The following is a 25,639-nucleotide window of genomic DNA, read 5'->3' as shown; positions in this document are numbered from 1 at the left end:
TTGATGAAGTAGATTAGCCAGCGAGGGGAGGCCAAGTTGGGTTTTATCGAGAAATTCCGTGAACACTCGTAAGTTGTAAATATGGAGATGCCGGCACAATTATTGTGGGTTGGTTGTCAATTATGTGATTCTCCGCGTCGTCAATCGGTCGGCACCCCACTTGGACGTTACTACTTCGGGCCTGCTTTCGCTTTGTCTTACTCGTACGCCTCGGGATTCTGCGGTAACTTATGCTGGATCCCCAAGAACAGGCTGAATGGCGGGAGATGGTGGAAGTTGCTCTTGTTGGTGTTTGAGGATCGTTATCAATGTGGTGCCACTGGACAGTCGAAGACGATGCCTCGTTTCTACTGGTGTTTAGAGGACGGCGAGTTTGGCGAATGTTGTACGACTCGGGTTGGAGTCAACAAAGTTAGGAAAGGTAGGATTCGGAGGGAGGATCCGAGTGCAGGCTGTTCTTTTTGGTAAGTTAGTACATCGTCGTAAAGTGGTTCAGAAGCACGGAAGAATCATGATGCTTGGATATGCAGCCGCATGGGGAGACAGCCAGGGGAGACATGGAGGGGTATTTGATAGTACGGAAGAGTTCTGTAGCACTTAGAAGCATACCTCAGATACAGCACATGCAAGTGAAGCGTTATTGACTTCGATGTCGAACCGTCGGTTGGCAATGAAGGCAGAGAGGCAAATTCATGGAAGAAGGGAAGCATGAGGCAACCTAGAATCTGTTCGGCAAAGACCCTTTGTGTGGATGGATGGATGCATTTATCAGAAGCGCTACCCCACGCCGGATAGTCTCACTTGCAGTCTCGCACGCGGCCGCCTACTCGACACGGGGTTCCTCCAGCGAAACTCTTCGCTCTGTATGGAGGAATTACCGTGATTGACGCCATTGTTGGATCGCGATCTTCCTGAGCTGACGGAGAGTGACGCTCTCCACATTCCACTGGCTCACTAACTGCCTGAGTCTAACTCCTGGTCTGGGGAAGTGTCAAACTCGGCGCAAGTGCCCGCGAGCTTGTAGCGCCGAGGTATGATTCGTGGGGGAGCGGTATAAAGATCACCACCCACCATTGAAAGACTCTTTCAAGCCTTTGACCGAATGCATACCGTTGCATTAACATTTCCCTAGAAAGTTCTGTGATGAGGATATACTTCGACATAATACTTGTAAGAACTAATGCGGTTGACAGCGGTGTGCCAAGCCATGAGGCAGTCTGTGTTGAATCTGTTGACAGATGATTGACAGGTTACATATGGCAATGTGAAGTAACATTTACATACGAGAACACTCCGACACACATAATTTAATATAAAATAAAGCAAAGTTGGCAATTTGAGATTTTTAATATCACTTTCAAAGAACGCACTTCCACCGGTAACGAAACAGTCTCAGGGTACTCTTTTCTGGAATCTCCAGATTCGTTAGTTCCAAGGTACCAGTAGGACGGACTATGACAGATACACTCAATTTTCATTTAACAAAATGCCTTCTACTGGAATTATCACCAGCGAAAAGAATTTGATTATCCTTGCAACCGTTCATGCTACCATGGCGTACACTCACGAGTCTCGACTGGATGAAAAGAGAAGATATGCATCCGGGGACAGCCTTCGTATAACAATTAGAGTACAAGTTTAAAGATTCCAACTTTCTCACTCAATAACAATATGCTTTATTTTAGACTTCATTAAATTAAGCACATTAAACACTGAGTAAATGAATTACTATCTCATCAGTACCGACATCTGCAGGTACAAACTTCGTACACCCGGTTCTGCCTAAGTCGGCATTAGCGCCCCGGCTCACATCGTGCAGCAGCCCAAACGCGGCAACAAATCGCGTCGTCCCAGGAGCAAGAATCAATGTTCAACGGAAATTTATCACCAGTAAACTCCAGCTTCATCGCAATGCCACCAACCATACCTACCGACAAAAGAGAGGAAGAAACAGCTGTCCCACCAACGTCCTTTTCCAGGCAGACGAACAAAGTCAGAGATTTCTTCTCCATACCGGCACCAATAAAGACCCTATTTGATCTGGTACCCGTCCTGGTGTATCCTCCCAACGGCCTTCCACAGCGTGCGCCCAAGCCTGCGAGGATACCAACTCTCTATGTCTTCTCCAAAAAGGAGGATGCGGCCACGGGGAAACCGAGTTTCAATCCTGGTTGTTTGAAGTGGCAGGTCAGAATGGCTAAAGGCAGCTGGAGAGGGGAATTAACTAACTTCTCTTAGGCATTTCTCAACATCGCTGGTATCAATCATCGTTTAGCGGCCTCGAATAACCATGCGTCGCCAACGGGTGTATTGCCATTCCTGCTCCCAGGAGCGTCTTCCTCGAATGCATCTCCGGACGCTCTGCCCATACCCTCAAGCAAGCTTGTGAAATATGCAGCGGAACATGGAGCACATGTGAAAGAGCCATTAAACATGCGGTACGAAGCGTACAAATCGCTACTCGACCATCGGATCAGGCATGCTTGGGTAAGTACCATCCTTTACGTATAGATTGGCTCATTCTGACCGCCTGCAGCTGTATACTCTCTACCTCGAACCCTTGAACTTCAATGCAGTCGCGTACCCACTTTATGTATCTTCGATCTCGACAAGTCCCTTCGTACGAGCATCTATATCTCATCAACTGCGCGCAGCAGCGGAGGCGGAACTGTTGAAAAATTCTTCCATCATCGATATTGATGATCTGTACAGCGAAGCCGATAAGGCATTCGAGGCACTTTCCATATTACTTGGTGACGATCCTTGGTTCTTTGGATGCGACAGGCCAACATTGTTTGATGCAAGTATATTTGCCTATACGCATCTTCTTCTTGACGACGGAATGGAATGGAAGGAAAAAAAATTGTGTAGGGCCTTGAGGAGGCGGGAAAATCTTGTACAACATCGCGAAAGGCTGCTTGTACGATATTTCGGTGGATGAACGGAATCGACTCATGAGCAAATACCTGGTATCCACCTCAATTGTACGATTACGGAATGTTCGGTCGCAATATCGAGTTTGAATGTTACGAGGTCCACGATCGCCACTCATGAGCAAATAGAACGTCTCGCCCAGACCGTGGAATGTTATCGCTCCCGAGTTGATTACATTTCCAAGCACCCGTAGGTTGAAGTATAGATGTAACTCGTTACTCATAGTACGCAGCGCACAAAGAAAGAAGCGGTGCCCAGCATTCGGCAATAGAGGATCCCGAAGAGCTTCGAACCCTGCAGCGTTCCGCGCCTCAACCGAGAGATATCTAGTGCTGGCGTTATTTAATTGGCAAGCCTTCTATGTAGGCCCAGCAAAATGAACATTTTCAGCACTTGGCGAGTCCTGATTAAGTGCGTTCATCTGTGTTTTTGGGCATAAGCTTAATTCTAGCTCTTCTTTTTACGAAGATCGCGGGGTCGTGGAGTGCTTTAGCTTCAGCTTGGCGGAGATCTCCCTCTTCATCCAAGACAGACGACTACTAGCTGCAGTCTCTCAACCAAACCTGAGTACCTAACGTTAGTAGGTGACTGCACTGCCACCTATTTTTGCGATTTGGGTGGAAATGCTAGACTCTTTGGAGATCTTACGATACTTGGCTTGCTATTCGAGGTTAGTGTCGTGGCTTGTCAAGCTTCTCGTCATGGATTAGACCTGTTGAATTCAGCCAAGAGTAGTAGCTTGAAAGTTATCCAAGCTCACAGGTTCTTTTCTTTTTGCAGAGATTCTGCTTTTGTCTCACATCAGAGTCAAAATGGTCTTCCAAGTACAAGAACCTTCCTTAGTGTTGGTTCTTGGCTCTCCGGAAAGAAGTATTCATGACGATGCCAATTCGACAAGACAAAGAAAAGATACTATGGTAGAGATAATTTGGAATGCGAGCGTTCTCTATTTTGACTCTGAAGTGTATAAGTATATCTAATTTCTCTCTGTTTTCATTATCATCCAAACCAACAAACTCTCTTACGTCTTTACAACTAATACTGTTTCTCTATACTAAATCTCCCAATTACCACCAACACTAAACATTCAAAATGAAGTTCACACAACTCACCTCCCTTGCCACCGTCCTCGCTCTGAGTACCGCAACACCAATCGACTATACACCAAAGGGCGGTTGGGAGAGCGTCACATACCCAGCCCCACCAGGAGGATGGGAAAGCATCAAATATCCACCAGGAACCGGCGAGAACCTCAAGTTTTACCCAGCCCCGCCTGGTGGATGGGAGTCGGTGAACTACGGTAACAATTACGGACAAGGAAAATGGACATCGACATATCACGTCAAGGCCATCGGGGCCGAAGTGAGGAATGGTACTACTCCAGCTCCGGGTCCTGCCGATGCAGTTGGCTACTTTGACTTCCAAATTAACAGCAAGGAAGATAAGATCTGCTATGTTTGTCTCCCTTTCCCTCAATCTCTTCACCCAGCTAATCTTCATAGCAAATCACTCTCTACAACGTCGCAGGCGTACCTCAATCCCCTGCAAAGACAGCAACACACATCCACGAAGCCGTCCGCGGTGCCTCTGGACCACCACGTCTCGCATTCAATAACCCAGTTGGAGACGACAAGATGCGGTATTCCGAGGGATGTCTGACTGGTCCATTCACCACTGGCTTGAACGGCGCGGATGGAAAGGATACGGCTACCGGATTCAAGGTTGCGCAGATTGAGGCGAATCCAAAGGGCTTCTTTACCGATCACCACACCAGTCTGTTTACTTTGGGTGTTGTTAGGGGACAGCTTGCTTAGATGGGTTGAGAGTGGATGGGGACATAAATGCCACGGAGCCGGATGTTGAAGCAGCAGAGCGGTTTTGAATTTATATTTAATTTTCCATAGGTCTTTACGTTGGATACGATAATATGTAATTTTCAGTAGTATAATAAGATGTTTCCTCAAAGACATGTACATCATCTCATGTGACTTTCAGGAGTACAGTAATACGGCTGACGTTGTGTTCTACATTGAGTAAACTCACAAACCAAATGCTCCAAGCTACTAAACTCTTCTATTCCTACCATCCTACCAGCGGGCCGAAGCTGAAAGATACATTACACCACCTAACTGTCAACAATCTGAATAACATTACGTATACGAGCAACTCGAGTTCACCTGAATCATGAGAACTGATAGCATTGCGAAATGTCTTAATCCGTCTACAACCCCGTAAACCCCTAGACCATTCATATCGTTCTCGGCAAGTGATGACAGTATTGCTACATGCGATTGACTGATTCATGGTAGTGGCGGTATCATTGAATCCTCTCGTGCGGGGAAGGTGATTTACGGTTGTATTAAGTCAAATTTGGAGGCTCATTTTTGCGATGAATTGTCCATAATGCAGAGGTGAAGGATGGCGATTGTGGTGTTGAGTGCCAGATGAGCTAGTTGTATAGAAAGAGAAACGATGATTAGCAGCCTGATAGCAGGTAGTCCCAATTAATACATTCTTACCATTTGTTTTCTCTGCTGATCTTATTCTATCTATCCAACATGCCATACTAGCATGTTAGGGATCTGATGGTTGCATCCATGGTCTCTGATTGAGTACTAACTAGGCAGTTCAGGACGACAAAAGACATGTCCGCATAGACGTCAGTCCAAAGAAGAAGCCAATAAACATCTCACAGATACTAATCCACCTATATTCAGAGTAACTAATCATCTGTATTCCTCTCTTTTCAATACAGGTAAACACTACCTTAGAGAACGAAATCTACACAAATGAATAGAGATTTCAGGCATTCTATAGCCGCCACCCACAACCCCCCCGAACCAAGCCTATCCTTCCCTGAAAGAACGCTCGCACGACGCTCCTATCCATAATGTAAATGCACATCATCAACGCCGCCGAGGATAAAAAAATTGGAAACAGAAAAGGAATGAGATGATGGGCTAAATAGTGAGCTTCCTTCTGACGCCTCTCCACCGCAGTGCTAGTCTCTAGTTGCTGCTTGTTTCATAACCCACGCTTTGGCCGCGCGAAATCGTCAATGTTTACGAATGCGCCGGAACCGCCACCGTCTCTAAGATCTTCGAGGAGAACGGCGGTTTGTTGATAGAGTTTTTCTAGAGCCGCGGATGAGGATTTGCCAAGCGATACTATGCGCCATTATTAGACTCCCGAGTGCAAGCAAAGGCAAGAAAATGGGGAAATTCCAACTCACATAAGATCGCGGCATTCAACTCTTCAGCCACAGCAACTCTTCCCTTGGGATCTACAAGATGAGAGACCTCCTTACGATTTAGAGGGTCTTGATAAGCTATCAAAGAGAAGGCGTCCGACAATGCTTTGCTGACTTCGCGACTCGGGTCGTTTCGATATTGCCGCTCTAGATCTTGCCCGTAATTCAAGGTGGCCTGAGTTAATTGGTTGTATTCCATAAGATTATCTGAGCCCTCCTCGGTATCCATCCGATCATAATTATTGTTGTTCTGTTGATTATCCATTTCCATATCTTGATTCATCACGTCGTCATGCCAATCTCCGTCGTGCCAGTCGCCATTTTGGCCATTGCTCTTCTTTGCAGTGTGCTTATGGTTTGATTGTAGCATTTCAGCACCACGACGGACCATTTCTGTAAATTTTCGACAGCGTAGTCGAAATAATACATGCTCGTTGTTTTGAAGGACGGCAGGATAGTAGAGATCAGTATACTTTAAGGCTTTGTCAATATCGCCTTCTAACACAGCAGTGCGTATTTCTGTAATTTGTTAGCTGCAAACCCCAAGTATCTGGCAAGCCTCTTACGCTGTCGGTGCCCTGCATCTTTATCTTCCTTAACGCTGAAACTTTCAACTACTGTGGTTTTATCCAGAGCTAGAGCGGACTTTTCGGAATGAACCTCATCTGCGAATGCTCTAGCCGTCTCAATGTAGCCATCGTGTGTCAAAAATTGAAGAACCTGGGCGATGTCAAATGTGTTCGATGGCTAAAGGTGTTCAGAGTACATACAAGTGATTGGATTAGATCCGTTTCATTCATAGGTGGCGCCAGTTTAGCGGTGCTAGGATGTGTCAGTAACATAAAATCCCAAAGAACGATATAATAATACCTTGTTGACGCGATTTCTTGATGTATCGCTCTTTTCTCATCCTGTGCATACATATGTCAGTATTTTCTTAATGTTTGTGAAACCAAAACCAAAAACCTCTCTCTTGGACCATGTTTTGTCATCGTTGCATTCTGCTGGTCGCTCTGCTGCCCCAGCAACGTTCGACGGCCTTGAGTTTTGCGTCGGTAAAGCAGAGGAACGACGGCGAAGAATATGACGATTGGTGAGTTGTGTACCAGGAATGAGACCGAGGTTGTGAGAATTCGATAAATTGGTGGCGAGGTCAAGAAAAGTGAATTCTGGAAAATCACGACTTACCGACATCATGCCATCTATGTCGAAGACAAATGGACTTTGCCCGAAATTAACTCTAATATGCTCGCCAGACTTCTTCATGCCTACTGAGGGAAAGAGCTTTCCTTTGATCTCTCGGAAGGCGACACCTGCTTTTCTTAGCGACTGCGGGTTGAGGGAAAGAAGGTTTGTACAAACCGAGGTTGTCTCCGTTCTTGGTGAAAAAAGCAGAACCGGTCCTGAAATTCACACCACATCCAATAACGTCTGTTGCTGTGAATGGTGGTCCGTAATGCTTGCCTGTGCTCTGGGAACCGAATGAATGGCCGTCGTCTCCGTGGTATGCCCATGAATCCGGTTCCCATCCTGGTAATCTTGATAAAGGAACAGTCTTACTCGAGAACCCAATACCGATAGAGCTTCTGAGACTTTGTTAGTAATCCGTCTATGAAAATCAGATAACCATATTTTAAGCCTACTCTTCCCTCTTTTTTGAAATTATTGTCACTTCAAAATAATATATGCCACACTGCGGAGGCATTGGATGATCCGCCCTTATGGCGCACGCTTCGTGATCTCGGTCTCGGTCAGGTTTAGGTCCTGTTAATTTCACCTCTTGCCCATCCGACATAACCTCCAAGCCCCCAAATTTGTCTTGGCTGTTCCATTTAGAGGGCAGAGGCGCAAGATTTTCGTCTTCAAAAGGCGGCGCCTTTTCTATTAAGTCATATGTCATCCCCCGATGTGAAGGCGCCAGTCTGGTTTGAAGATATGTGCTACTTCCGCTAGTCGAAAGGGAGCCCGACTGAGACTGGGTGGATGGCCCATCTACGTGCGCTTGCTCTCTTGCTTTATAGCTCTCCTCCAATCTCTGAACGTATTTTGATCCGCGCAGGTATGAGGGAACGAAGAAACTGTCGCCTTGTGTGCCTCCAAACCCATTGCCATCTAGTATAGGCCCATATGCGCTCGAGAAGCTAGGGAGATGCCCGCCGCGATTCCAAGACCCGGAACTCCTGTGGCTTGCGCCATTTGTGCCAAAATCCATATCGTAAGTTCGAGAGTCGTGTCGTATATGTCCGCCTAAGCCGTATGGGCTCGGATCGTAGTTGCCCAAATCCGTGCTCTGATTGAGGAGGTGAGAAAGAGCACCAGACCTGGAAGCTTGTTGGTATGGTTGAGAGATTCCTGAAGCTGTACCAGAAACGACTGAAGCATAAGAAGATCTCCTTGCTGCGAATCCGGGAGCTCCAGTTGGCATGCTCGAATCTAGAACCCCCGGTGAGCCAGCAGGGTAAGGGTTCGTCATGTCCTCCCAACCTTCACACGATCTTCAACTCCACTGTTCAGAGTGTTATAATTCTGTGCTAAATTTTGCTGATGCCAGTCCGAGGGATGATATGTGGGAGGGTCCGTGGAGCAAGAGAGTATCGACAAAGCTGCGTTGTGTTCGAATGTAGGAGGCGATAGATGGCAGGGTTGTATGGTTGAGGTGTGGTGAATGTAGATATTGTCATGACCAGCAAGTAGAATGTTTGAAGAGGAAGAGCGTAAGATATTTTATCGATGGAGAAACGTAGCTCTACCTGAGCTCTAGCAAGATCTGATCATACATTCCGTCTATAAGTGTTTACGAAAGCCAGTCCGGTAACGTGCGTGCTATCATTTAGAGGTGATGAGGTGCCATGACCCTCCGGAAGCTGGGCACACCACCGTCCGGCTAGCCGTTTTCAGCCCAAATGGTGTGGGGAAGTCCTCACTTTGATCAGATACAGTCAACGTACTGTATACATGATTTTACAATATCGACTTTAAAGGGCTAGAAAAACTCAAGACAAATTCTAGTAAGATTGTGTTTTAATTTGACTTTCTGAAATGTCAAGATATTGTGCTTGAAGCATTTCGGAGTGATACTAAAGCGAATGCTAGTGATCGGGATTGAAGAATTCAAATACACCCCGAAGACATTAATTGAGTGGGAGAGTTGGAATTTTTTTTGATTTGTTTAGAGTTGCATCCGCCTGACAAACGTCATTTCACTTGCCTCATAAGTCTAGCTCTCTAGTCTCTAAACCCTAGTTAGTGAATCTATTCAGTGGCTTGTCGAGTGCCACCCATTCTGACTATTTGACGGTCTACAAAGTTCTTTTCACTCTTTATAATATTCTCCTGTTCACAGAACATGGTGTAGCCATTAGAGAAATCTTGACGTAGACGCAGAGATACTTCGACCCTTCGACATGCTTATCATGGTTCGAACTTCGCAGAGTTTAGGAAGATGAAATTCTCTAATGTTGTTTATGATCCAGTAAAGAGGAATCCCCGTATCCCACACGAGCCAAACATTAGACGCTAGAAGTCTCGTGATACTGTGTCTCTCCCATGTATCAATGCCCGGAGCGGTATTAACAAAAAGAAGCGTTAAGAGCGATCTTGAGACCCATATCAATCGGACAGCGACGTCTAATTGTTAAAAGATTTCTAGCCACTAGACTAAGCTGGGGGGATAATCATTACACAATATAGAACCGAGCTTCAAGAATTTATTGGAGAAACATGTTTGCCTTTTATTAATCTTTACACTGTATTCGTCATGGTACATTTTGAAAGCAGAAAACGCCGACCCCGGGACCTCCACGATATCGCCTGCAATCCAGGTGCGTGACGTGCCGATAAAATGTCCCTCCCATTTTCCTGCGCGCCTTCCCAAGATGAAAAAACAAACGTCAATAATACACTTTGATCGATCCAATCGTAGCCGCAGAGTCTTTGACGAGATAGGATTGGTGTCCATCTTCGTAGACGATATCGATCCGGACTTCTAGTTGTTATACAATAGGTTATGAGATCCAGAAGTAGTTATGCTGAAGCGAGAACCTCAGGGACCGACGGTGCGACGGAGACCGAGGTGATAGACTCGAGGGAATCGGTAGCCTGCTCATTGGGTTCATCAGGAGTAGATTCTGTTGCGCCGAGTCCTGGCGGACTTGGTTCTGCCTGAGCTGAAGGAGCGGATGCTACTGGTGAGCTAGCCATAACAATGTCCATGGCAGTGTTACTCTTCTCGCTCTCAACCTGGCTGTCCTTGTTCTCCTTGCTACTTTCTCCAGAAGCCGACTCATCTGGGCCGCCTTCGACCTTCATTCGTGGAGGCGCTTTCCATCTTGGGATCTCCCATACGATACCGGTGAAACTCTTCAATGTGAAGCCTCCCTTTTGCCATTTACGACAAGGTTTTCCTGATCGGTCAAGAGCTCTGAGACCAGCATTGATTGCACCCTGATTCGCTTTGGGGCCAAGTTTGTGGGCGGCGGTTCCATTGGGGGCTCGAGGAGTGGAAGCCGAGTGATCGATTGTGCCATCCTCACTGAATATCAGGTTAGTAAAAGTGGTAGACCGGGAATTTACTGCGCTTTGAGCTCATAAAAATGCGAACAGTGAAGATCGTGTAGGAAAACGGATGTGCAGATGGTGGTAAAGGTGATGCTTACAGTCTTGCTTTCTTCTTAGGACCTGGCTTGCCCCTGACCTTGGGTATAGGAAGGCCATCTGGGCCCAGGGCGACAGCTGCAGTTCTCTTGGTGCCTCTCTTCTTGGGACCGTCTGTTGGAGGTGGCATCAATGTTTGTGGAGTAGGTGTTCCTACCGCGACCGGGGTGTTCACATTCGACTCGGATTTGTTATCGCCATTTGAGCTGGTAGCCACCGGAAGTGTGTTGGAAGCCGAAGAAGATGGCGAGTCTTTGACGGGTGATGCCTCCTTGTTTTCTTTGATCTCCTGCTTGATAGGCAAGGGACTGAAGTTCTGCAGGTGTTTGGGTGACAGCTTCAATGTGACGACGAGAGAAGTCTTGTTTGACTTTCGCCGTGCATTTGACGCAGCCGTGGAATCTTTCTTGGGTGGTGCCATCGCGACTTTGATGATAATGGGTTGATGGGATGATCAAGGTTGGTGTGCAGAGTTTGCCGGGACGATGTGGGTGACTAAATGACAGAGCGTCAGAAACAATTCGGGTCTGGAGAAGGCTTTTCGCGGATTCTAGGTAGTACCCAAGCTTCCAAGGTTGACGGCCGCGACACCGTGATCCGAAGATGAATAAGATGCGGCGATGATGATTGCGTTTTCGTGGATGCGTGATTGGAGATGTTGTTGTGGGTGGTGAAATGAAACTAACGGTGTGGACAAAAAAGGAGCATGGCTGGCTCCTTTTTGGTCCAGCACGCCGGTTGTGTGTGCTGCCATTCTATACACCTTTCGCTGTTGGGCGATTCCAGCTCCGTCGGTGGTTGAGGAACTTGAAGGGATGACGCGCTAAGCCTGTCTTGACACACCCTCAAAGCACCCGCACCTTCTTCGGCGTCGACCAAGGAGAGATTGGTGGACGAGGCAGCGAGGCTACAGCTTTTTGTGCCTTCGTGTTTTTTGTTTGTAGTTCGTATGTATATCAGTTAGTGGATATATTTTTGAGAAATCGCCAGAAACCTGCTAGCAATAGATTTCCATAACTTGCTGCCGGGGGCTCGGCGATCTCACTCCGAAGCCGATATGCACCGGCGCCGATATGTACCAGTTTCGCGGAGGGCCAAGTAAGCGGCAGCAATATGTCTTCGATTACGTTGACGAAACATAGTGTATTTAGTGGATTAACTTGGAACGAGACGCCATATTCCACCATCTATTTTGAGTAATTGGTTCCTCTATTCATTTAGCCCAAAGCTTCGTGGGCAGGTGACTGACACTTATTTTGGGCTCTGCTAAATCTCAATCGTCTTTTGGATAATTCTTAATCATCACATGATTCTCGACACGCCTCTTATCGTTCTATCTTTCTTTTTGGACTATTTGGGGGAAAAAACTAACCTGAATCTTTCTTATACGAGAATTCTGTAAGAGGTGCACTAAGTACTCTATCTGTATCGTTAGCTGTCATGTGACGATTGAGAATTATCAAAAATACCTTACCATTGAGATTTAGCGGAAAGCGGACCCCTTGTTTTGTAGCAATCGCGACCCCTGTCCGTTACATTTACTCACAACGTTAATTGGAATCCCTACTCGCTGCCATCGTTCTAGATTATCCCCTATTTCTCTCGTTCATAACCAGACTGTCTGTTCTTTGCATTCATAAATTTTCCTCCCACACGGAAGGCAGAATCCATTCTCTTCTCGAAGATTACTGCGCCAGCCCCCATTATCACCCCGCCGCGCGCCGTAAAATCTCATTATGCCTGACATGTACGAGCCTCCCCCGCTATCATATCCCCTACATTGGAACTTCAAAGGTTACTGATGCCGAATTCATAGCAACGTCGACGTCCTCGTTATAGGCGCGGGGCCGACCGGTTTGGGTGCCGCCAAACGTTTGAACCAGATTGTAGGGCGAATCCACACCGCTTCTCAACATTAAGTAACTGACCTGTCAATTAGGATTCTGCGTCGTGGATGATCATCGATAGCAATGAGACACCTGGCGGTCTTGCATCTACAGATGTGACGCCTGAAGGCTTCGTGAGTGTACACTATCAAATTCGAGTCCCGGGCTAATTGCCACAGCTCTACGATGTCGGCGGCCACGTTATTTTCTCTCACTACAAATACTTCGACGATTGTATCGATGAAGCTCTTCCCAAGGCAGACGATTGGTACACCCACCAACGTATATCTTATGTGCGAATGAAGAGTCTCTGGGTCCCCTACCCGCTGCAAAACAACGTGTCTATGTTACCTCAGGAGGATAAATTGAAGTGTGTGGAAGGCATGATTGACGCGGCGATTGCCGCTCGTACAGCAACCACAAAACCAAAGGACTTTGATGAGTGGATTGTCAGAATGATGGGCGATGGACTTGCAGATCTGTTCATGAGACCGTACAACTACAAGGTTTGGGCTGTTCCGACGACTAAGGTATGGATTTTGATATAGATATCAAAATAAGTCACTTTGGCTGACTGATTCTTCTTTAGATGCAATGCGCATGGCTCGGGGAGCGTGTTGCTGCACCAGATGTCAAGACCTGTGTCCGAAATGTTATTCTCAACAAATCTGCTGGGAATTGGGGCCCAAATGCAACTTTCAGATTCCCAGCTCGTGACGGAACAGGTGGAATCTGGATTGCAGTTGCAAACACTCTACCTAAAGAAAAGACACTTTTCGGCAAGCAAGGAGAGGTCACCAAGGTCGATGCTGATGCTCACACGGTTACATTGAAAACCGGAAAGACAATTGGCTATAAGAAGCTGATTACTACAATGGCCGTTGATCAGCTTGTTGACTACATGGAAGATAAAGAGTTGGTGTCGCTGAGTAAAGGGCTTTTCTACTCATCTACTCATGTCATTGGTGTTGGCATTCGAGGCGCTCGCCCAGAAAGAATTGGTGATAAATGCTGGCTTTACTTTCCTGAAGACGATTGCCCATTCTACCGCGCAACGATCTTCTCCAACTACTCACCTTACAACCAACCTGACGAGTCTGTCAAACTCGCGACACAGTATCTAGCTGATGGAAGCAAGCCCAAGTCCACCGAGGCAAAAGAAGGTCCCTACTGGTCTATCATGCTGGAGATTTCTGAATCGTCCATGAAGCCTGTCGACCAAGATAATCTCTTGAGGGAATCAATTCAAGGATTGATCAATACTGAAATGGTCAATCCGGATGACGAGATCGTTTCTACATATCATCGACGTTTCGACCACGGTTACCCAACTCCCTCCTTGGAGCGTGAGGGCGTACTGCAGGAGTTGCTTCCTAAGCTTCAAGAAAAGGACATCTATTCCAGAGGTCGCTTTGGTAGCTGGCGCTATGAAGTTGGTAAGTTTCAGTTATTTCCCAATGGAAAAAACTCACTCCTAACTGTGAATCAGGTAACCAGGACCACTCATTCATGTTGGGTGTGGAAGCCGCTGACAATATTGTCAATGGCGCTGTCGAGCTGACTCTGAATTATCCTGATTTTGTTAATGGCCGCAAAAACACCGAGAGACGATTGACAGATGGTGGTCAAGTCTTCAAAAATAAGGCAACACAAAATGCTGATGCTGCTGGTGCTGCAAATGGCGCTGTTGGATTACCTCAAAAGGTAAGCGTCCTTATTATACGTTTAAACGATTTCTTCTGCTAATTTTGATGTGCAGAACAAGACGACCAACCACCCCGACGCGACTGGCGCTTCAAATGGTGCTGGTGGCCTACCCACTCGTGAGAGAGCTCCTTCGAAGACTTCATCAAGCTCACATGCACGCAAGTCCTCTAAATCTGTCAAATAATTTTGTCGATAGAATTGGTGTGCGTTTCTTTAGCACATAAGTCGATATGTAGAGACATTGAAACGACAATGATAGCGTATATGTACCTAGACTTCGAGAAAAGCATGTCTTCTCAGAAATGTTTTGCTTTCATTTTACTTTGTTATAGATTACCGCATTTGCATTGTGGCAAACCAGCGAAAGATATCATTGAGAAGTATAGCCTCTTGTAGACGATGCAATAGAAGGAGAAGGAGGCTTCAGAACATTCCCTTCTGGCTTACAATGCAAATCTGAGTGATACAAGTACCGAAGCAATGTGTCTTGCGTGCAGTTTGCAAACCTAGGCCAGAGCAGCATACATTTCATGCGGTAGTCGTTGAAAGTATTCCTTTGTTACACCTCACATCATGTCGCTACTATATCTCTAGTATATTAAATACTAGCCCTACGCGAATCGAACCTAACATAGTACAATCATACGAGTTTACCTCTACGCTACCGTTAGACTTTAAGTATATATACAAAATGTAAAACGTAGTACCCCATTTTAGTAATCACGGGCTAGAATATTTCCTATACCTGTATCCTGACAACAAAAAACACGTGGTAGAACCTTAAAACTATTCTTTCATCTTAAATTACAATCGAAATATTCATGTGTATATATAAGAACGGTCTTTGCGCCACGCCTTGCCCGAACACAGGAACAGGTCTCGATCAACGCTCATTTGTCCTTCATGAAGACATTTTATCCTGTATATGCGAGCACTAACCCTAATTTCAAACTTGTGAACCGACTTCCCCCTCATGCGTTATGACCCAACACCCGCGCTAACAGAGAGGAGTATAGCCCATATCCACATACAGGTCATATCCATGCAAAGATCCCGAGATTTACAAAATAGAAAACACAACTGGTATATAAATATGATAACAGAAGATATGAGTAGGCGCCATCAACCGGATGTTCATCTCAAGACAGTATTGCGCCAAACTCCAAGATATGTGCTGTCAAACACGGGATTCGTGTTTTCGGGATATTCGTCAGCATCCCAGATTTCGAAACCAACCTCTACATTTGTAAGCCGTTTTCGGCCTTCCACTATGATTTGCTTTTGGTAGATTCTTTACTCGTCGTCCGTTTACTTGAGCTCGGCCGACTAGCCTTCCTGGCTTCGTTCGTTCGCTCCGACCTTAATGGCAAGCTCCTTGACTTCGACACCTCGTCGTTGTGAGATTTCTCCGTTCTCGGTACGGACATGTCCGGCTCTCTCAGGGCTTCTAACTCTCCATCTACAGCTTCCTTACTATGCTTGACGACTGATGGCCGATGTTTCGCGTCTACATTCATTGCATGGGAGTCTCCTGCATGCGATTGAGACGCTGCAGTCAAAGAATTGCTTTGGTTTGTGTTTGAATGACCATCCGAAAGTTCGACCGCCAGTGGAGTTGTCGCGCCAGAGTCTGCTGGTATCGAAGATTTCGGAACATTTTCGACTTCATCGAGAACATGGCTCGTGACTTGACGAGCGGTCTCCTGAAGGTTAGGAACCTCTATGTTTGGCTGGAAGATGTCAATAAAGATCTAAGGTCGGTGAGAGAATGCTTACCTGGTTTAGATACTGATTCAACTTGCTTTTCAGTATACCAACTCTTACAGGTTTAGCAAGGTAATCATTCATACCCGCTTCCAAGCACTTTTCTCGATCTCCTTGGATCGCAGACGCAGTCATGGCAATGACAAGAACACCGCGCACTTCTTCAAGTGGGTCCTTGCGAAGTAACTTGGTAGCTTCATAGCCATCGAGAACAGGCATTTGCACATCCATGAGGACAATATGATAAGGTTGACCTTCTTTGGCTTTACTTCGCAGTCCCTCCACAGCTTCCAATCCGTTCCCATATGCGTCGATATGCTTGTAGCCTAGTTTCTCCATAAACTGAATGGCGATCTTTTGGTTGATTGGATTGTCCTCTGCAACACAAATTCTCAGCTCTTCTCTCGGAACTTGAGAAAAGTCGGAGTGAGCCGTTGTAGATTGGGGAAGTTCCAACTCGTTATGTCTCGCGGGACTGCCGCGATGCTCGACGCCATTCTGCTTGTTATGCCGAGCACCATCTTCTGCAGAGCGTACTTTATCAAAGGTGACCGTAAACCAAGCTGTGGTTCCTTGGTTTTCAATACTGTCAAGCTGAATAGTACCGCCCATCATGGACTCAATCAGACTCTTGCAAATGGAAAGCCCCAGTCCGCTGCCGCCATACTTCCTAGCTGTACTAGCATCGGCCTGGCTGAAAGGCTTGAATAGCTTCGTCAATTGCTGCAGTGGGATACCGATACCAGTATCTTTAACCCAAAATGTCAACGTGGCGGTGGTTTCGGTCTGCCCGTCGCAACGAGCCCCAACAGTGATCGATCCCTTTTCCGTAAATTTCATGCTATTACCAAGTAAGTTGCCTAGAACTTGGTGCAGCCGGACAGGATCGCCGTATATCAAAAGATCGGGTAAGTTAACGTCTTGAAGAATCTCGATATTCTTCAGTCGCTTTTTGTCACGATAACTGTACGATACCGATCGGACAATCTCGCGTATCATTTCAGCTGGCTTAAAGGATTCGATACACAATTCCATTTTGTCAGCCTCCATTTTGGAGAAGTCAAGAATATCGTTAATGACCGTAAGTAAGAGGTCTGCAGAGACCCGGATTGAGTCCGCCATCTCCGCCTGTTCCTTGGTCAAATTCAAGTCTCTGAGTAGTTCTGAATTGCCTATAACGCCATTAAGAGGTGTTCGGAGTTCATGAGAAACATTGGCCAAGAAAATCGATTTTGCTTTGGCAGCCTCCTCGGCCATTTTCACGCTAGCAAGTGCTTCAGCTTCAGCTTTTTTGGCTTTAAGCTCTGCCTGCTGCGCCTTAGCGAGCGCTGTCTTCTGCATTCGGACCATTGACGTGTTACGGAAAGAGACCTTTTCTACTTCTTTGAGAGTAAGAGCATTTGAGTAGCTGATACCTATTTGATTGACGAGAAGTTGGAGAACCGTGAGATTACGGTCAGTGAAAGCATTAGGTTCCCCTTCAAGATATAAGACACCTAAAAGTGGCTTATCCCCATGAACGATGGGTAAAGCAATCACTGACTTGCCAAGCGGGTTTTGCAGAGACCAGGCGTCCGTAACATTGCTAAACCGTTCGTCGTGGAGAATATCAGGGAGAAAGACCGTCTCTCGGAATCTTGTACAGTATAGTATGACGCCTTCGGCGACCAAGGCCGTCTCTCGTAAAGGAATGCCGGGAATGTGGGCAGTTGCCCCTTTATCATTGTTCCCACTTGCTGCTATGCTCCACCCAGGTGTTGGATCATCCTCCTCGACAACAATGGCCGCAGACGATGCCAAACCGCCACAATTCTGTAGAATTATTTCGCACATGGTTTTTAGCAGCTGATCTACTTGGAGAACGCTAGAGATTACTTGTGAGCTTTCAAGAATTGATGTAAGGTCGAGCATATCCAAGGCGGGTAGTCCAACACCGCCTCCGCCGTGACCGCGAGCATCTACCTGCCATGCTCCGATTCTGTCGCCTTTACTTTGAGTGATTGGGGCACGTGTCTGTTGTCGTTCATCGTCTTCATCGCCCTCGAGTGTTCGATATTGCACTGGAGCCGAATCCCCCGCGAAATCGGTCTGACAACTGGCATCGATCGCTCGCATATTTCTGGTAGCGCCCTGAAGTAGCAACTGGTGCTCATCCTCTATCGCAGAAGCTACTCCGGACGCACCCATCTGACGATAGAGCTGGACAGCTTCTTTTAGTGAATTTTTAGCAGCTCGACGTGAGCCACAGCGGAGAAAGAAACCCGCATAAAGATGATTTCCGAGTGCTTCTTCAAACAAAAATCCATTGGCCGACGCATGATCTAACATTTCCTCGTAGTTAGTGAGCGCCTTACCGTGTTCGCCTTCTAACTCAGCAACCTGGGCGGCGAGTAGGCGTGACCATGCATAATAATTCACATTATTAACCGTTTGCCAATCCTTTATCTTTCTCTTAAAGTACTTGACTTGTTTGATAACCTCTGTGGTCTGAGTGCGGAGCTCATTCTCGGATGGTCCATGGTCGATGTACGGACCATTCACTACTTTTGACGTCGTTTCAGTCACACCTCGAAGCGGGTTCTGCAGCTTGCTCCACATTAAGCTGCAAAGAGAAAGACCTTGGAATAGCATCGTGAGTCGGATGTTTCTCGCGGACCACATCCCATCACTTTTCTCAAGTGCCTGACCTCCAATCTCAATGGCCCTGGCGTAATGACCATAGAGGAATAGCGGCACTATTTCCCAGGCTTCATAGATGAACAATGGCCGATCGCTGGCCCTGACATTGGTTTTCAACCAAGACTTGTAAAATGTGGCATCATGCTGATCGTCGGTCATGACATTTTCCGCATCATGCACTCTTGTCTTACCCTGTAACGCACGACAAACTTGCCGCATAGATATTGCCATGGTGCCGCCCCGAGTATCATCCGCCCAGTTAGAGACTTCCTCACAGCCGTAGTTGACGAAGTTTTCTAAATCTGCGAGGTTTTCCGAAGCAAAGAACTTGAGGTTCGACATAATCCCAAAATTCAGTATTGTCGATGTTCTATCACCAGCTTGTAATGCGTATTCAAGAGCACCTTCAAGTTGATCTAGTGAGGTTTGAAGACTGACATGAACATGCCCAACGAAAAGCGAATATATGGTACCACCACGTCCCATGGTATAAGGATCCCGACACCTTTCCATCATTTCTAAGGAGAATCTGCCAACTTCTGTGGCAAATTTAATCATGTTGAATCGGCTGATAGCAATGGTTGCTAGATGTAAAAACCCCATTCCAGATTGCGGAAACAGTCCGCATGTGAGTTGCGTTTCCACCATGATCAATGACATGTAGTAAAATAATAATGCATCACTCCAAAAAGCGGCACTGATAGTTTCGACTAGCACGGCTCCAACAGCAGCAAGGTTGGTGTCCATTATCAATGGCTGCGAAAGAAGAGCTTCCGGGTCGAGTGATTGTACTTTGAAGGAAAGCCGCTCGAACTCTTTGTCACATTTTTCAAAGCTGGGCTCATCATCCACACGGATGCCGAGCGCAGTGAGGCAGCTCTTTAGGGCTTGGAATGCGGCAGGAGAATCGCCCTCATAAGCCAAAATCCTAGACTTCAAAACATATGCAGGAGCCTTGTCGACGGCACTTTTGGCACTAGAAAACACCACGGCTAGTATGCGTTTAGCCTCAGCATATTGACCTAAGAAGAGAAAGCACTCTGCCGCTCTAGTATGCAGTTGGAGGGTCTCTTCATAGTGAACATCGGGTTTTCCGTCCGTCCACGGATCCGGTTGCAGAAGCGAGAAGCAGCTGGCATAGTACTCTGCCGCAGAGGATCGCGCGCCACTCTCCGCTGCTCCTTGGGCACACTCGAAGAGTAACTTCCTGTAGGGCTGTCGTTGAAGTATCCGCTGGCTAATCATCTCCGTACATTTGGTGATGTGTAGAGCGGTGTCATCCCTGTATCTCTCCACGTTTGAGTAGTATTTGAGAAGAGTTTGTGCAATTATAAAGTGCATTTTCGGTGCATTACATTCCCCTAGGCTCTGTGCAGCTTGACTGTAGCGATCGTGGGCGAAACGGAATCTGTCATCCTGCTGAGTTGCAACGATTATATACGCTTGAATGGCTGCTTGCAAGCCTTCCACGGCGTCTTGTTGCGAATGGCACAGAGAATAAGGCCTAAACTCTTCGGGCGTCTGCGTCTCATTATCATCGAGACTGAATTCGCCACTCATAAGACGCTGGATCATTTCGAACGAGAAAGAGGTCCCTAAAACAGACGCCCACGCAAGAATTGACCGGGATGCTGGGGGGAGCTCGTTTAGACGGCCAGTTATAAACTGGCTGTTTAACGTGTCATGGTAATTGTCTGTCTTGAACTGAGTAAATATCCTATCCAGGCTGAACCGCCAGATACTCTGCTTATAGTCGTACCAAATGCAAGATTTATCATGACAGGTGGTAAGCATCTCCCTCATATAGAATGGATTGCCAGCAGTCTTGGACTGTATTACAGCCGCCAAAGCGATGACGTCTTCTTTGGGCCTTAAGAGCGTAGCAGCTACGAACGTGATGATATCGTTTTCGGTAAGGGGATTCAGCACGATCCTAGTAATACCCACGCCTCCGGCTTTAACATATTCTACTGGAGTGTTAGCTGGTTTGTCATCATATGGTACGTTTTGGGGGGTCAAACTGATACCCTCAGAGTCTGGCGGCTCCAATATTGCCCTGATCTTTTCTGGAAGCAACTCGTCAGGTCTATACGTGATGAGTAATACCATTTTCATTCGGGCCGAAACGACCTGGGCGATCAGCTCTAGGGACTCGTCGTCGGCAAACTGTAGGTCGTCTAGACAGAAGCATATGAATTTGTGCTGGGTGAAGAATCTGAGCACGTCCAAGGCGGTGTTCATAAGCCTGAGAGACTTCGTAGAAGTTCCGGCACGTAGAAAATCCTGGGACGCCCGTGAACCTAATGTAATGCTGTAGACGCTTCGGGAACTGGATGGGGATGAGTCTCGACGCTTGAATTCTGACCTTAGGCTCTTGTTGTAACTCTGTGAGGGTTGCCCCGAGTGGCCTGGTTTTTTGGTTGGAGCGGGACCAAGTAAAAATTCCGGAAGTCCAAGGGCTTTGTGGAGCAGAGGCCATGCGGGTCGGCAATAGTGTTTGAGTGCTTGGTGGAAAGGGGTGTCAGTATTGCTTTCGGAAAAAACTTGCTTGAACAGACTAGACAGCAGTCTTAGAACGGGCCCAAAGGGAGTCTTCTTCGCTATGTCAAATTTAGAACTGGCAAAATAACCTCGCCGACGAGCTTCGACTTGTATGCTCTGTATGAGACAGCTTTTACCGAGACCGGTAGCCTAGGTTTGGAAGTTAGCTATCATTCTCAATATGCGTGGCACGAAATGTGCTGATTAACGAAATATGCGACATCTCGTCAATTGCTTTGAGACACGATACTATATACATCGCTGTATCGCCATAGACGATACTTAGGGAATAATATAGCATCGCCGTGGATAATATAAGTAGTAGTCGAGACACAACATTTGCTTAAAGCAATTGACGAAACTTCGTATATTTTGTCAATTACTTTGAGTAATGATACCATATTTCGTCAATTGTTTTGAGGAAATATGTTGTACTCGGTCAACTGTTTGGAACTAATATCGAATTTCGACCGCCGCTTTATACTGTCCAGGCCAAAGCTGTATAAACAAAATGATGGAATACGAAACGGAAACCCGCTTACCCCAGATATACTAACAACTTCACATCTTCCTTTGCGACGGAATTTCTGTTTGTTCCGCTGATTGCTGAGGCTTCCCACACTGTCTGAGCTTCTCGAACCTCCAGCTTCATGGCTCATGCTATCTGTGAAACTTTTTGTATCCAAGGACAAAGAACTGTTCTTTTCCCAAGGCCTAATGTAATGCTCCCGTTCGTCGATTGAATTTGAATTTGAATGTGATCCGCCAGCAGATGGTCTTAAACTCGAACCACTCTTGCTTGACCTAACCTCCCCGCTCAGTGAGTTCGATCTTCCGAGTGAAATCGATGGTCTATCATACTCGGCAGAACTCACAGCATCTTCGCTTAAGCTAGAAGCCTCAGCGATTGCTATCTCAAACCCTTCACTAGATCCCGAGGATATGCTCTGGACATCCTGCTTCTGTCCATCCAAGTGCTTTTTCGAGACTTTATCGATTACTTTGACAACTTCCTCGTACTCTTGCGTCCTCCCTATCATAGCCGTTGGTAGTATAAAAAAGGAGGAGATATCCTTAGTTGCGATTTGGAAGCTTTCGAGCGCGTCAGAATCACCGGCGCCTAGAAGGTTCCTGACTTCTGTGAGATCATGCTTTAAGCCACTTGCTGAGTGATAGCGTTCTCCAATTATCTTCGCTGTCATTTTCTGAATGATTCTCCCGACGACTTCCGGCACATCAAGTCTCAAGCTCGACACTAAAGGCAATCTTCGTCCTAAAACTCCTTGGATAATATCCATTGGTGTCTCTCCTTCAAAGGGAGGCTGCTGAGTTAGCATATTCCAGAAGACAACCCCGAGTGCATATATATCCGTTCGACTATCTGGTTCCGCTGGCATGCGCCCTGTTTGCTCAGGACTCATAAAAGAAAGCTTTCTTTTGGCGCCATTCTCTTTCGACAGCGCGCTCCATCCAGTGCTCGTGAGACCATGCTCAAAGGTTCGCAAGCCTGAACCAAAATTCATAAGTCGGATTTTTCCAGTGTCCTCGCAAAGATGGAAAGCTTCCCCACGAATCTCGCCGTGGACAATGCGTTCCTTATGATGGAGTATCTCGAGACACTCAGTAGCTCCCACTGCGAAATCCATAAACGTTTGGAGCGGAATCGGTATGAGAGGAGTCGGATCTTCGTAATATGGTTCAACATCTCCCCCAACATTACGCCCCTTATAAAAAGCTGGCCCATAATCAATAACATTATGTAGGTAATTCGGCCCCGGTCGAATCCATATCGTTACCATGATTGTCCCTACATCTCCAGGGTGGCTTTGGAGTTTCAGCATATCCACGGGCTTAACAATGTGTTCGCCATGCGGGTCTACCGATTTAATCAACTTCTTGCAGATATAATACGTTCGTTCCTCCCTGAGCGCATGTAAGGAGATGCGCGCAACAACGTCCAATTCTCCAGAATCCTGCTCATCGTTACCTGCAGAACCAACTTCACTGCCACTATCACTTTGTACTCCGGTTTGATTTCCGACATCGAGATGAGGTTCGCCGAGTGCGTTTCGTTCCGAAGGTGCCTTTCTATTCGGCGCAGAGGATCGTTTCGGATTCTTCCGACCATATATTTGCCTGTGTTCAAGAGCGTCAGGTCTCAGCTCGTCTAGTTCAAAGGATAATCGCATACCAGTTGTCGTAGGGAGTATGGAATATCCTCGCCTCATCCCATGTGTATCCCGGAATCTGCTGTAACCTTTCAAAGAGTCTTGCAGGCGGGTCTTCGAGGCCGTCCATGATGACTTCCTGCTCAAGTCATCTCATGTCATTTGTCCCCCAACTCGAATCGTGCGGCTGTCTACAAAAGCTTCAGGGATGAACATTTAGGTTTCGGTGCGTTCAAACCCACTATGCCTCTATTAGGATGATTAAGCTTGGAGGATCGACCGATTGAGGTGTATCCCACCAGCTCAGTTGTGGCTGGGGATGACGTGGTGGCGCCAAAGATAGTTAACCTTGAATATCATCAGGGTTTTGGCGGCGTATAAATATCTAATTGGTTGTAAATTAACGCGATAGAGCCTGTCACCTGATGCATTTTGGAGTGCCACAAAGGGAGGAGTGGGAAGTTGCCAATTTGGGACCAAAATCTATATTATTCGTGATAGTAAAGATACCATAATATAGCAAATAGAGCAGCATGTTTATTTATCTGAAAGATAAACATAACACAAATCAGGAATCTACTAGACCTGGGCTGTCGCATAAGTCGTGTTTTATCGTAAAAAGTCCCGTCCTTCGGCTGTTGTTTTAGTGAGGAATGTTACCGAATATTATCAAAACCCCTAAGTTTTTACCGTAAATTGACATCCTAATTCTCGACAGCCACATCTCACTAAAGAACTAAAGTCACTGTCGAATGCCATTATTTGTTTTGAGGCCCTAAGAGCATGTCATCTATTCCGTCTGTCAGTTATAGCAAATAAGCACATTCGTCAATCTCAAACCTTCCAAGAGTAAAAGTGCTTCCCTCTCCTTGGTTATAATTAATAAGTCATAGCACAACAAAATTTCTTTCTTTGGTTGGTTCAAGATCAACGAATCAAAAAAAATACTTAAGGTTACCCGCTATTCGTAACTAACTGAAGTACCGAATGGTCGGGAGATTCTGCTGCTTATTCTATTTTCTCCGAATATGGGTATGGCGAACATTCTCACGAACTTCTAACCTCCATAGGGTCTCACAAAATCAGGTACTACGGCTTACATGGCGTTCGAAACCTGAAATTTAATGCAACCGTAGAAAAAAAGTTGCAAGACTATTCTATACTAGGTCCTGTTCGCGATGCCCGAGGATACAATGTACCTAAAATTCTTTATGGATTTAGCATGAATCTTTAAAGTAGCGGAAGATCAGGTAGAATGCGTTACGAGTGCAGTCTCGTATCCATTTTCTCGCCCCTTCTATTTGTTCCGTACTCGATCATTCTTGCAAAACCTTGCTCCTCGCTTATATGTAGCCCCCCCCCTGAAAATGAAGACAATAACATGTGTCACCTCACGTTGATATCAGCTTACTCGTTAACAAGTCGCGATTCCGGATATTAGAATGAAAAAACCAAAAACGGACATACTAGCCCGTAGCTGTTTTATTCTCGTGATACAGTGCTACAATTCAGTCAGCAAATGGCAGCAGGTTTTCGAAGTCGTAGGTTTCTTGAAGATATCGATACATAGCACTGAAGGAATGGATTTATTGAAATCAATTTTTAAGTTACCAGAGCTGAAGGCCGAACCGGAGAAGACACCCAGAACAGAACATCCTCATGCGAAACACGTAAAATTCTTACACAATCTCACCGCGTCTACCATAGGGCTGAAAAGATCTCGCTCAAACGCAACAAATCAGAATGCCGACTTCGAACAACGTCTCATGCCCATGTGCTCATATCCTCTAGCTCGGACGTCGTTTCATGCGGTGAAGGGAGTGAGAAGTGCTAGAAATGTCAGAATCCCTCATCTCAAGAATGCAGGATAGCCTACTGGTTGACAAAGCTGCCCCCCACCTGGCCATGTAAAACTAGCTCCGGCAACAAGTTCGCAATTCACACAACGGTCGTGCTTGCAAGGTGAAGCGTTGCAGCGGACACCGCCATCATCGAGTTGTAGGTGTCTGCACTGACAACATTTCCAGTATACTGACATTTTGAAGTGTTATTTCGGC

The 25,639-nt window shown here is 46.4% G+C and overlaps 7 protein-coding genes across 7 annotated transcripts; 4 read left to right on the top strand and 3 right to left on the bottom strand.

The window, feature by feature from the left end:
• Positions 1–1,486: 1,486 nt before the first annotated feature.
• On the top strand, positions 1,487–1,642 carry GLAREA_07743 (uncharacterized protein; the record flags this gene model as incomplete). Its single annotated transcript, XM_008082430.1, has 1 exon — positions 1,487–1,642. The coding sequence occupies one exon, from the start codon at positions 1,487–1,489 to the stop codon at positions 1,640–1,642; it is 156 nt and encodes a 51-aa protein (XP_008080621.1).
• A 224-nt stretch (positions 1,643–1,866) lies between these two features.
• On the top strand, positions 1,867–2,941 carry GLAREA_07742 (uncharacterized protein; the record flags this gene model as incomplete). The annotated part of the gene is made up of 3 exons (XM_008082429.1): positions 1,867–2,187; positions 2,239–2,487; positions 2,537–2,941. The coding sequence occupies 3 exons, from the start codon at positions 1,867–1,869 to the stop codon at positions 2,939–2,941; spliced, it is 975 nt and encodes a 324-aa protein (XP_008080620.1).
• A 1,085-nt stretch (positions 2,942–4,026) lies between these two features.
• GLAREA_07741 (uncharacterized protein) lies at positions 4,027–4,748 on the top strand (the record flags this gene model as incomplete). Its single annotated transcript, XM_008082428.1, has 2 exons — positions 4,027–4,389; positions 4,437–4,748. The coding sequence occupies 2 exons, from the start codon at positions 4,027–4,029 to the stop codon at positions 4,746–4,748; spliced, it is 675 nt and encodes a 224-aa protein (XP_008080619.1).
• Positions 4,749–5,958: 1,210 nt separating this feature from the next.
• On the bottom strand, positions 5,959–8,609 carry GLAREA_07740 (Concanavalin A-like lectins/glucanase; the record flags this gene model as incomplete). Its single annotated transcript, XM_008082427.1, has 8 exons — positions 5,959–6,101; positions 6,167–6,703; positions 6,751–6,904; positions 6,955–7,006; positions 7,055–7,095; positions 7,151–7,497; positions 7,547–7,770; positions 7,915–8,609. The coding sequence occupies 8 exons, from the start codon at positions 8,607–8,609 to the stop codon at positions 5,959–5,961; spliced, it is 2,193 nt and encodes a 730-aa protein (XP_008080618.1).
• A 1,598-nt stretch (positions 8,610–10,207) lies between these two features.
• On the bottom strand, positions 10,208–11,258 carry GLAREA_07739 (uncharacterized protein; the record flags this gene model as incomplete). Its single annotated transcript, XM_008082426.1, has 2 exons — positions 10,208–10,715; positions 10,840–11,258. 2 exons carry the CDS (start codon positions 11,256–11,258, stop codon positions 10,208–10,210), a joined length of 927 nt encoding a protein of 308 aa, XP_008080617.1.
• A 1,315-nt stretch (positions 11,259–12,573) lies between these two features.
• GLAREA_07738 (Nucleotide-binding protein) lies at positions 12,574–14,614 on the top strand (the record flags this gene model as incomplete). Its single annotated transcript, XM_008082425.1, has 7 exons — positions 12,574–12,584; positions 12,654–12,723; positions 12,777–12,857; positions 12,903–13,253; positions 13,313–14,159; positions 14,213–14,427; positions 14,483–14,614. The coding sequence occupies 7 exons, from the start codon at positions 12,574–12,576 to the stop codon at positions 14,612–14,614; spliced, it is 1,707 nt and encodes a 568-aa protein (XP_008080616.1).
• Positions 14,615–15,698: 1,084 nt separating this feature from the next.
• On the bottom strand, positions 15,699–23,712 carry GLAREA_07737 (ATPase of HSP90 chaperone/DNA topoisomerase II/histidine kinase; the record flags this gene model as incomplete). Its single annotated transcript, XM_008082424.1, has 4 exons — positions 15,699–16,160; positions 16,207–21,564; positions 21,957–23,550; positions 23,606–23,712. The coding sequence occupies 4 exons, from the start codon at positions 23,710–23,712 to the stop codon at positions 15,699–15,701; spliced, it is 7,521 nt and encodes a 2,506-aa protein (XP_008080615.1).
• Positions 23,713–25,639: the final 1,927 nt, after the last annotated feature.

Source organism: Glarea lozoyensis, assembly GCF_000409485.1.
Source record: "Glarea lozoyensis ATCC 20868 chromosome Unknown GLAREA16, whole genome shotgun sequence".
In the NCBI taxonomy this organism is placed as follows: Eukaryota; Fungi; Ascomycota; class Leotiomycetes; order Helotiales; family Helotiaceae; genus Glarea; species Glarea lozoyensis.
The sequence above is the reverse complement of the archived record's forward strand: the minus strand, read 5'-3'. Positions and strand labels throughout refer to the sequence as shown.